The sequence below is a fragment of the Laccaria bicolor genome, genomic scaffold, assembly GCF_000143565.1.
Source record: "Laccaria bicolor S238N-H82 LACBIscaffold_31 genomic scaffold, whole genome shotgun sequence".
NCBI classification, from domain to species: domain Eukaryota; kingdom Fungi; phylum Basidiomycota; class Agaricomycetes; order Agaricales; family Hydnangiaceae; genus Laccaria; species Laccaria bicolor.
In genome coordinates this window covers 372342-384881 of record NW_001889902.1, presented here as the reverse complement: position 1 = coordinate 384881, position 12540 = coordinate 372342, and the positions used below count along the sequence as shown (strand labels likewise).

General features: G+C 48.3%; 1 protein-coding gene across 1 annotated transcript; it reads right to left on the bottom strand.

The window, feature by feature from the left end:
• Positions 1–5116: 5116 nt before the first annotated feature.
• On the bottom strand, positions 5117–6467 carry LACBIDRAFT_331100 (uncharacterized protein; the record flags this gene model as incomplete). The annotated part of the gene is made up of 8 exons (XM_001885401.1): positions 5117–5274; positions 5336–5404; positions 5546–5563; positions 5837–5911; positions 6106–6147; positions 6219–6311; positions 6361–6424; positions 6459–6467. 8 exons carry the CDS (start codon positions 6465–6467, stop codon positions 5117–5119), a joined length of 528 nt encoding a protein of 175 aa, XP_001885436.1.
• Between the last annotated feature and the right edge of the window lie 6073 nt (positions 6468–12540).

Below are 12540 nucleotides of genomic sequence, written 5' to 3'. Positions count from 1 at the left end.
AAGTAGAGTTGATTTGTTAAGAAGTACCAACATACAAAATGACAAACAAATGTAAATACAATGCAACTGTCATACAAGAAGTAGGTAAGTGATACCATGCTGCTATAACCCTATTATGCTGATGCAGGAGTTTTCAGCTGCAGCTCCCCAGCCTTCTCATCTTTTCCTTGTCCCAAATATGTCAATGCAAGATTATTCATGCTGGCCAAGGTATCTGGATGTTCTGGCCCCAGTACTCTTTTACGCAGATCCAGGACTTTCAGCTGCAGCTCCCCAGCCTCCTCATATTTTCCTTGATTTGAATATATCAATGCAAGATTATTCATGCTACCCAAGGTATCTGGATGTTCTGGCCCCAGCACTCTTTTACGCAGATCCAGGACTTTCAGCTGCAGCTCCCCAGCCTCCTCATCTTTTCCTTGTCCCGAATATGTCAATGCAAGATTATTCATGCTACACAAGGTATCTGGATGTTCTGGCCCCAGTACTCTTTTACGCAGATCCAGGACTTTCAGCTGCAGCTCCCCAGCCTCCTCATATTTTCCATCATTTGAATATATGATTGCAAGATTATTCATGCTACCCAAGGTATCTGGATGTTCTGGCCCCAGCACTCTTTTACGCAGATCCAGGACTTTCAGCTGCAGCTCCCCAGCCTCCTCATCTTTTCCTTGTCCCAAATATGTTGATGCAATATTATTCATGCTGCACAAGGTATCTGGATGTTCTGGCCCCAGTACTCTTTTACGCAGATCCAGGACTTTCAGCTGCAGCTCCCCAGCCTCCTCATATTTTCCTTGATTTGAATATATCAATGCAAGATTATTCATGCTACCCAAGGTATCTGGATGTTCTGGCCCCAGCACTCTTTTACGCAGATCCAGGACTTTCAGCTGCAGCTCCCCAGCCTCCTCATATTTTCCTTGTCTCAAATATGTCAATGCAAGATTATTCATGATACACAAGGTATCTGGATGTTCTGGCCCCAGTACTCTTTTACGCAGATCCAGGACTTTCAGCTGCAGCTCCCCAGCCTCCTCATATTTTCCTTGCCTTTGAATATGTCAATGCAAGATTACCCATGCTGATCAAGGTATGTGGATGTTCTGGCCCCAGTACTCTTTTACATAGATCCAGGACTTTCAGCTGCAGCTTCACAGCCTCCTGATATCTTCCTTGGAATAAATACATTACTGCAAGTCTACCCATGCTGATCAAGGTAGCTGGATGTTCTGGCCCCTGCTTCTTTATCCCTATTTCTACAATTTTATATTGAAAATATTCTGCATCTTTCCACATTCCATTTTGATCCAACACATAACTAAACTTAGAATATTCCTTATCATTAAACACTCTTTCAAAGCCATTTTCCTCCTGTGACTGGTAAATGGCTTTGATGTGTGGCACAAGAAGCCTGTTGAATGTAATGTTCTCAGCTGTCATCTCCTTTGTAATACAGTTTACAAGGATCAATTTTGACACTTGCATCATGCACTTCTTTTGAGATATTGACATTCTATCTCTACTCCATTGATGCATCAATGGATGAATTGCATAAATTCCTGGAGAGGTTGATTGCTGCTTGATTAAAGAAAATGACATAAGCACCCTAATTCCTTCATGAAAGAAGAATTGATTCCAAGACTGATCTTGTTCAAGCTGAAGCAATTCACTGATGCAGGTTTTAACTTTTCGTTCCAGTTTACCATGCTGTCCTTTGGAGAACTCAATAGCAGCTTTTCTAAAAGCAGCCTCAATGATATTCTCATGATGCAGAAATGCAGCTGTTTCCAGAATAAGAACAGCAGCCTGAGCAGCTGCTCTACCATGTCTACCAGATTTCTTGCTTGCCCTTGATTCAATCTTATTGAATGACAAATCCCATGTTTCATAGACTGTACGATTGTACTGAGAAGCACCCCTGAATGAAGGATGGTTCATAAGCTTGTTCCTGTGTTGAGAGAGATGCTCAAGATAATTATGAATACTGCAGAGACCAGCTTCAATGGAAGCTCCTGCTTGATCAACAGCTAGAGGCATGCAGCAGAGCTCATGTACAATTTGTTGAGCTGTGCTGTAGACATCCTCAGAACACCCAGTTAGATGGCTGGCTTTCAGCAAAAGTGATATGGCTTCCTTTTCAGCCATTTGATTAACCTCAAGTGAATTTTCATAGGATGTCACCCGCCCCAGAGATCGATTTCTGCTAGTAACCAGAATATTTCCCTGAGAGCCAGATGGGATAAATTTTTCTACTACTTCAGGTGCACCATCAGCATTGTCAAATACAAGCAGCCATTCACTCTGCAGAGATCCAATCCAGAGAAGAGCAGACTCAGAAGACACAGAGACACCAGCAGCTTTAGCATCAGGGTGAGAACAAAGACCCTTTAACCCAAGGACAATGGTATCTTCAGAAGATGCATCAATCCAGAAAACATGAGAGAACCTACATGCACTTGTCAGAAGATCAGAAATATTGTATATGAAGAAACTTACCTTTCAGCCATCTTTTCAACAAACTTCAAACAAATCTGTGTCTTGCCAATACCCCCCATACCATACAACAAAAAAGACTTCCTGCTTCTATCTACTTCATCTTGAAGTGCAAAGTGATCCATCAGCATCTTGAGAACATCTTTACGGCCTGTGAATAAGGCACTTGAATTGGGTCTTTGTGGAACAAGGAGTGTATCATTTTGACCCCCAATGACATGTTCATGGACCTCAATCTTGTAAGTCTCATCAATATCTCAAACAATCAAAAGCTGTTGTCACACTACACACATTTTGAGCGACATAGAGTGTTGCATCCCTTATAACGAAGTTGTGAGCTCCCGGGAATACATTCTAGGATTCCCAAACACAAAAGGCATGAGCCAAAGAATTTATTCACGCATTATAAACACTCACCAGAGACGTTCCTCCCCCCGTAACCTCTGGCACCCTTGTAAATGTCGACCTAAATCTCGTCAGCCACTATCTGCCAGCGTGGGAGTCATGAACTCCAACCTCGAACCGCTAGGGCGTGAGCCTTCGTTACGTGGGCGGTCGGCGCCCATGAGCCGGTCAAGCATTCCCTTGAACTTTCCTTTCAAACGATTTTCACGAGGGCGATTAGAATCAGACATCGTGGTTCAGAAGAGAGTTGTGAATGCTGTGCGGCGTCAATTTTCCGGATGGGTAACGGTTTCACAGAGTCAGCTGACGTTCCTACTGACGACGTTTGCGTTCTCTTTCTCCACTACCAGGTTGAAGCCGCGCATATAACCACCTCCAATGTTCCCCACGCCGCCTGCCTCATTTTTGAAATCTTAGGACTATTGATATTGTACGCATATAGCCACCCCCGAACTTCCCCAACCCACGGTACGGGCTCCTTCTTTCTTTTCGTCTTGCAACGAGGAGAATTGTTATCATAGATCGGGACTATAACCTGCATTGCGGGAATTCGCGGCTCTCGAAGCTGACGCTTCACATTCTCCATTCTCGCAAAAGGCCGCCTGCGTTCAGCATGCGAGAAAGTCCAAAGGCGCTTCCAGGAACGCCAACTGGAGTTTATAGAATGGGATCAGCTGGTTGATCTACATGCTTGGCTTACGGGACATACAGACATTGGCATCTATCACGGACACCTCTCCCCGCAGGCCTAGGGCATCTGCAGAAGAACTTGACACTCCGATCTCTGCCACTTTTCAGTTCCTCTCATCAGTTCTTGCACCCGACGGGCCACGGCGAAAGAACCTAGGCCCTTGCAAGTGGGCGTGACGACTAATGGGGAGGGGTGTCGATAAGCATCTAGGATTGCGAGGTAGTGGTCAGATTGCCCAAGGATGTGGGGTGTGCGGTGCAGAGCGTAGGGCGGATGAGAGGTCCAAGGCCATGAACCATCGATGCAGACGAAGTGTCCGAAGAGGACACTGGTGTACTCATTCTCAACCGCCCCGTTAAACAACGAACTCGAGACTGCCTGAAATGTGTCACCCAAGTGAGCGAAGAATGGCCCCTCTCCAAACTAGCTAGCCTCTTGGACCAAGATATGGCTCAAGCTGACGTCGGACAAACCACCACTCACTCACTCCCTCTCAACCACCTCAAACTCGGCCGAATCATCCTGTTGGGCTCTGGGCACGGACATCCCACCCTCCTCAACCACCAAATACTCACTATCCACGCGGACCTCTTGTTGGCAGACAAATTCGTCCCGCAGGACGTGCTAGATCTCATACTCAGCAAAGACAGAACTCGTCATCGCGGAGAAGTTCCCAGGAATTTAGACAAAGGCGGTGAAGAGATAATACTTCTCGCTGTGGGAGGCGCGCGGAAGGGGTTCGCGTATGTTTTTTCCCTCTCAACATCTGTCTTGTCACGAACTTGCTCCCACTTTGAAGTTAAATTAAGGTGATCCCTCTAGAAGCGACCACTCCTCTGAAGAGGTGGCTCAAGCTCGCAACATTTATCAAAGTAACTCCGGCATCTGTACCCTGCTCCCACCCCACACAACCGATACAACTGAACGTTGACCCGGCCAAGGCGGATGAAACACCTGAAACGATGAGGGAGTTGCAAGAGGTTTTTGATGCGGTTTTGGGTGTTTCTTCGTTGACAGGACCTACTCCGGCGTCTACGTCCAAGACATCTACATCTTTCACCACCACCATAAAAACGACAACGGCAGCAGCCCCATCATACACCTAAACTTGCTACCCACCAGAAAATCCTACGTTCTTCCACCATATACGTCTACCCAGCATCGTCTAGAATCCGAATCTTTACCCCCTTGGGTTCCAACCTGCGCTATCAGTTAGGGTCTCCCGATCCGAACATCTTCACGTCCAGAGTGCCGTGCCAGTGTTCTAATCGCCCATGTGCAACGCAAGTGCTACCTGAGCAGCTCTTGTTTAATTCGACGTTTTGTTCACGGTAACGGACGAGAGCCCAAACCACTCCTTCATGATCATCCTCTGGCCTCCTTGCGCCTCCACCCTTCGTCTTGTTATCATAACTCATCTTGACCATCTATTTCGGTTTGCCATCACCTTTCCTCCTTGTATTCCGGTTACATCTCACCACTTCCTCATCCTACTCGTGGCCTTCTACTCATGACTCGTTCCTTCTACTGTTTGTCGTAATCCACCTTGGCCGTCGTTGGCAGGATACCCTCTCCCCGCCCTTCCTCCATTCTGTACCGGCCCTTTCTATCGATCAAGATTTCATTTGAATCGGAGGGCCCCTCGTATGGCAATGCTGCATCCCAATCTCCGCAATCGCTACCTTGAACCCGCCAAGTTCGAGGTATTGTATACGGTAATGGACAGGAGCTCAAACCACACACCTTCCGTAAAGCACTCGCAGTCTCCACCGCCATTCATCTTGGCCTTCTCGTTGTGCCTCGTTTTTACACCTGTGGTGGTACCCTATCTCGACAATCGATGAGATTCATGGCGTTTGGCCGCTGGCAGTACTCCCTAAACCACACTACCTTTTTTCTCCTTGCATCCCGATCTCTACTATCGGTCGAGGTTTCCCAGTCCGAATGACGCACCCAAACATGTGCGACGTGCTGCCCCATGTCAAGAGGCTCGATGTTCTGTTCGCGTTAATGGACGACCACGCATCTTGTGAGGCAGTCACAGCTTCCCCTTGGCCTTCTCAAGGCTCATTTCTTGCGCTTGACATCTCATTCCATCGAACGATTTGTCTTTGCCGGTACTTCCTAGATTTGCTCGAATCTTTTTTCGCAATCAAACCGATCGCTCCTGTGTGGTGTACTGCGCGCTACCTTGAACAGCCTACTTCCCCAGTTGAATGTTCCTTTCATCGCCAACCCACCCACCTCCCCAAGCACGGACAGCAGCCTCTTGGAAGGTGGCTTGCTGGACAGAGGCGACGTTTTCCATGTTTACCCTCACTACTTCATGACCATAACAAGGCGGTATTCCAACAAGAAACCTATCTCCTATGAACGCGCGCCATTGGCCTGTCATACACCATCTCCGCTATTGGCCCGTCATACACCATCTCCGCAGTGTGACCGTCCAATACTAGTACTGCTATTACAGTACTATGGTTTGCCCGAGGTCCCCTTCGAACCACCGAGCTCACGATCAATCAGGTACTGCACCAAATAGGCTTCTGAGGTGCAGCCTGACGTGGATCACAAGTTGCGCCTCGACTGGGTCGTCCATCCACCCCGTACCGCTTCCTGGCTAACGCACCATTCTTCCTCCAACCTAGTCTTGGCGCTTCCGAGCCGGACCCCGACTCGGCTTCTTGGAGCTCAGCTCCAAGGGTCCAACCCCAATTTAACCCTTCGAAGTTCCTGACTAATTTTGTCTTCCGACTCGGACTCGCGCTTACCTTCGTGCCCTTCTTGTTCTGAAATGGGCGTACTTTGTGTGGAGTTCCATGTAGTACTGGTGGGCTGTGTAGTTTCATGCAATCCTTGCGGTGCTCACAATGTACATCGTTTGCGATCGAGTTATATTGAGGTATAAAACAAAACAGATATTATGTAAAAGAACCGTAAGCCAAGCGAGTGAGTCTCAGGTCTGGATTGTGAGATGGTGGGATGGAGAGTAAGCATATATATATAAAGACAGAGAGGGCGGCCAATTGCAGAAGGATGCATATTAAAAGAAGGAAGCTGCGGGAGGACGTAAGAAGGTAAGTAGGTCGAGACCAATCGACTACCTGGCCAAACTCGCAAAGAATATTAACAAAACAAGGAAAAGAAAGGGACAGAGTTGGTGGTGTAGGCTGTTAAAAAACCATTGAACATTGAAAGAGAAAAAAGATATGGTATTCAAAGATGGGGATAGTAAACTAACACGGCTTGCTCGAATGAAAAATGGGGTGGGTAAGGGTGTGACCAGGGACGCAACAAGTTCGTTCGATGGGTGGTGGGTTGGGTTCGTGTTTGATACAAAGAAGACGCGGGGGATGGCAGGGGGGTAGGTATCATTATAGCAGGGGTGTTGAGTTGGTTGTGGGTAAAAGCAATCGCCATGATTCGGAAGAAAGAGAACAAGGAAGACGAGAGGAAGGCAAGAGGGCACGAAGGTTTACAGCAGCCCACATTCCCGTAGATGGAGCTGAAGTAATATATCTTGAATCGCCCTCAACACAACTATTCATTCAAATCCCAATCAGCCAAATCATCTCAAAAAAGAGGGAAACAAGAGGGGAAACGTACACTTGATCTGCTGCGTATCCGTAGCACACGTATAATGCGCATAAATCTGCTTAGTAGCCGCACTCTGGTTGAGGGAGACGAAGCGGTGCAAGAGGTAGTCGCATGCGGCGTCGTAGTTGTCGCCGCCTGTGTAGTCTGGGAAGTAGTCGCCTAATGGTGAGCGCGGGAGTTTTTCGGCGAAGAGGTCGATTTTGTTTAGGAAGAGAATCTATGGGGGTGTGTCAGTGCGAGAGGAGAGGGAAAGAGGGAGAGGACGTACGATTGATGTTTTGACAAACCATCGCGAGTTGCATATCGAGTCGAAGAGGGTGAGCGCTTCTTGCATGTGGTTCTTTAATGGTAATGGTTGTGAGTGGTAAGAAGAGAAAGAAGAAGAAAAAGAGAAGGAAACATACCACACTCTCATCCTCATACAACATCTGATCATACTCTCAAACTAACCAAAAACACCAGCATCGTCACATTCTCAAAACAATGTAGCCACTTCTTCCTCTCACTCCTCTGCCCACCCACATCAAACAACTTGTACGTCAATTCCCCCACTTTAAACGTCGTCTCCGTAATTCCCGTCGTCTTCACCCTGCTCCGTAGGATATCCTGGTCGGTAGGGATGTCATTCGTAGCTGCCATACGGTCGATCGAGTTGAAGTAGTACACCGCTAAATCGTTCAGCTGGAACTCCCGGGAACGACGCACGGCTTCTTTGACGCCGGGGTCACGCCAGAGGGAGCGCACGGCGTCGATGACGTCTCGTGGGAGGACGTCTGCTTCGATTTGCATGGGGAGGGCCATGATGGTTGCGCGGCGGGCGTCGTTTTGCGGTGTGAGGGTTAGGTCGAGTTGTGGGAAGGCTTCGAGGATTGCCCTTTGTGTCCGATGTTGGTTAGCCTACGCAGACACATACAACGAGATGGGAGGGAAACGGACCGCATTGACTGGATGGTGTTTGAGAAGATGATCTCCTTGTACGAGTCCCTTTCGGAATCTTTCCGATTTTCGAGAACTGAAGGTAGCACCATCAGTATCGGTAAGGGTAGAGCGAAAATGAAGCATGGAAAATGAACTCCATAAACAGATCACGAAGGTAATCCAATCAAAGCTAAGGGACGAAGAGTGAAGACCTGTGCCTCGAGAAACACGAACGGCAAAGGCTGGGCAGCAGCGGGGGATGGGGGAAACGGAGCATCTAGGGACTCAGAGTGTTGGATGAATGTCAAGGTGAAGCACATGGCCATTGCACCTCGAAGTCAGAGAAATAGAGTGGGGCGCGAAATCGAGGAAAAGGAAACGAATGGAAGGCATAACGGAAGAAAAGGTTCATAATGACCAAACATGAACCCCATCATGGGGGGCAACCAAAATCAAGACACCAAGTGACCGAGCCTTGAATGACAACAGCAAAAACATACCTGGAGTTGTTCGATCGTCATGCCTTCGTAGTTTTCCACTGTCTTGAAAAGGTCGTTGAGATTTGGCATTTCCTGTGAAACAAAGTGGGTCAGCATCGGCTGGGATGGTAGGACCGGAAACGGAGCAGTGAAAGTGGGGATGCGAGTAAGGGAGAAGGAGCTAGAGAAGGAATTTGGATGAAGGGAATGACGGGATGTGGAAAAGAGAGAAGGGGGGAGGAGACGGCACAAAAAGTCAACCCCGGGTGGTTGAACGAGCCGAAGAACCAGGAAAGAAGGCAAAAAAAATACCCACCTCTTCTTTGGGTAACGACTTATTGCTCAAGAAGGTCTTCTGCAGCCCGTGCCGCCAATCACGCACTTTGATTGATTCATTGTCTTCAGAGCCTTTAGCTGGAAAGAGAAGAACAGAATCAGCTTCTGACATGGCGAGAAATTGAAAGGACAAGTGATTGGAAGGTGATGGCGGTGGGAAAAGGGTGGTTGGAAATGGTAAAGCATGCGATGGAGGAAAGGGAGTGGTAAGAAGGGAACAAGATTCGAAAACAACCTCCATCGTTGAAAGAGGCGGTGTTTGCCCTCACTAAAGAGTAGCGAAAAGTGGTACCCTGGAGTGACATTTGAAAGTCACCAGGGCTGCGGAAAAGGATGATAGAATACATCGCAAAGGCAAAGAAAGCACCGAAACCCAGGAAAAAGTGCGCCAGAGGCAAGTGAAGGTCGACGCTGAAGACAAAGAGACGCCAAAAGGAAAGCAAAAGAGAGAAGAGAGCGGTAGGGGCTGATAAGGAACAAGATGAAGGGAGAAAAGGACTAAGTGCGGAAAGTGCAAAAAGGTCATAAAAACAACCATGGCCCATGGAAAGTGGCGGTTATTGCCCCAAATTCAAGAGAAGAGAAGCCTAGGGCCCGAGACGACGATTGAATGGAACCAGCGCCTCCGAAAAGAATGATAGACCACAACAAAACGGACAAAAAGGGGAAAACCGAAAAATTGACGACACCAGGTGTAAATGAAAGTTGATTTTGAAGAGAAAGGAGGCCAAAAAGCAAGCTGAAGAAGGAAAACAATGACAGAAGGCGACACAGCGTGCAAGGAAGCGAGAAAAGGCGCTCAAAAGTGCAAAAAGGTCCGAAAAGAAACCGTAGGGTCAAGAAAGACGGAGGACGTCTAAAATTTGAGAACAAAAGACCCGAAAACGTTTGGGGGGGACCATTAAAAGGCAGCAACGCCTTGGAGAAGATGATTGAGCATAAGAAGTGTAATAAAAGGGGTCAAAAGGACGAAAAATGGCGTCAGAGGAGGATCAAAGTTAGCGCCAGGATGAGGAAAGGCACCAGAAACGAGAAAAAGAAGGGAAGGATGAGGAAAGTGCTTTCGCAAAGCTAAAGCAGCTATAAGATGAAAATGAATGGGACAAGAAGGGAGGAAGCAAAGGATAAGTCACGACAGAGTGAAAAGGAAGGTCAAGCAAGAGAGAGGCGGATAGAATAGAAGAGAGAGATATAAGAGAAAGGGAGGAACATCAGAGGACATAAATGGGGTTGGTTGCGAGAAGCAATCCGATGAAAAGGGTGGAAAAGGTCAAAGAACGGGGGTGTTGGCAAAGCATAGCTCTCAGAAGAAGAAAATGGCAGAAAAAGGGTCTGGCGCATTCAAAGAAGATGAAGAGGGAAAAAGAGGGGCAATAAGAGAAGTTACGGCAACAACCAGAAAGTGCAAAATGAGGACAAGCTAGAGATCAGAGCGATCCCACTGATCCACCAAACCACCAGGTCCGCAGAACCACAAAGAAATGAATAGAGAAAGCAGACTTACCTAGCTTCTTCACCACCATCCAAGTAGACCTTAGCGATCCCTGTCTCGCTAGACGCCATTCCGGCTCTACCTCCCGTCATCCAGCCTCGGCGTCCCTCACATTCCTTCTCATCCCTCTCCCTACTATCATCCTCACTAATCCGCACGAGATCCGGTCGTAATTCATATCCTGTAGGAGGACAAGGATCCACTGCGGCCGACGGATCGCAAGGATGATCTTGGTTTCCTGCAGCTCGGGCCTCGCCTCGCGGATCCTACAAAAAACCAACCAATTAGCTCATCATCAAGAGGGGAGGCGTGATGTCGTGCCAAGCGGTTATGCGAAACTCTATTGTCAGGCCGATGGAATGATTACGATCGAAGATCCAAAGTCCTACCTACCGAAGTATCGAATGCTGGAAGCACAACGAGGCGTCTGTGCACCACCGGAATTTCTTGGGTTGGATTATTGTCGTTACGGCGAGCCGTCGGTACAGCTGCGGAGTACTAAGATCTAAGTTGGGCGAACCAAAAAACGGCGTCGTCACGAAGTTCGGGGCAGCCGATCGCCGCAGGAGTTGGTACGGGTGAGTGAACCTCCTTCTGGTAATGGTGCTTTAGAAAGGGAAGCGTCACTCGAACCATGGATGCTCACCTGACAAACAGCACAAAACGTCTACCGTTGCATGACTAGCCTCTCCTCTGCGCCGTGAAAATGTACGGTCCATTGTTCGTCGTCCTGAACGTGGTGTTACAGGGAGTTTTCCGGTCTAATAATGTCCCAAAACACCTGCGTTGAGTTCAAGGGGAACATAGCGCACGAGGCGAACTGTAGAATAGATGATCAGAAGATGGCCGCTTTGGAAGAAAGTTGATGAAAGAGGGCACGTACCATAAACAGTGACAAGACGATCGCTTCTCCGTTTGTCGTTGATCTTTCACTTCACTCAAAGGGTGGTTGACGTGGGTTTCCGAATCAACCGCGGACCAGGAATACGGTGATGAGACATTCGTGGAAAACGAGGACACGAGGGCTGTGAGCGAAAAAGTAGTTGAACGAATCGGAATAGATAGCCCTCCACCGGTTTGAAAGCTTGTGCGCCATGCGTGAACTTGCAATTCCGTGTCAGGTTTACTCTCAATGAGCGATGACAGATCAAATACTCACCCAGCGAATGTCGAGCAGGAGAACTGGACAGCTCTGCAAATGTAACGAGAGATTCCCAGGCGCGCGAATGGTAAGCTAGCAAAGTTGGCGGAGATGTTGGATCAGAATGTTGAACGTTTGTTTTGGTCGTTGTCTCTTTCCACTACCACGACGAGTCGATAAATTTCACTATTCGCACATATAACCACCTCCAATGGTCCCCACGCCGCCTGCCTCTTTTCTGCAAAAAATTGGCACCACAGTTTCTGTACGCATATAGCCAACTCCGATGTTCCCCAACCCACACGGGCGCCTCCCTCATTCTTTCATTTCGTCGTGCAACTTCGAGGGAATCCTTATCATAGGATCGGTACTCATTAGCTGCATCGCGGGCATTCGCGGCTCTCGAAACTGACGCTTCACGTACACATTCTCGCAAAAGGCGGCCTGCGTTCAGTATGCGAGAAAGTTCAATGGCGCGTCCGGGAACACCAACTGGTGGGACCAGCCCGTTGTTCTCGACGCTTGGCTTACGCACCGTACAGAGATCACATCGGAATCTATCACAGACACACTCGTCAAAGTGTAGGGCATCTACAGAAGAACTATACGGCCTCTTGTAAAACCGCCGTGTACCAGTGAACACGACCGACATTCCTGATCTCGGCAATCTTTCATTCACTTCCTCTCATGGACCCGACGACGGGAGGACCTACGCCCTTGCAAGTGGGCGTGACCACTCGTAGAAGGGGTGTAGATCAGCATCGAGGATTACAAGGGAGGTGGTGGCGAGTGGGGTGTGCGATATAGAACGTAGGGCGAATGAGAGGATGCTAAATCCAAGGCCATGGACGACACAGATGCAGACAAAGTGTCTGCAGAGGATAGTGGCATACTCACTCACATCCGCCCCGTTGAACCATCAAATTGACACCGCTCGAGATTGTTTACCCAGTGAGCGAAGACTGGCATCTCTCCGGGCTATCTGCCC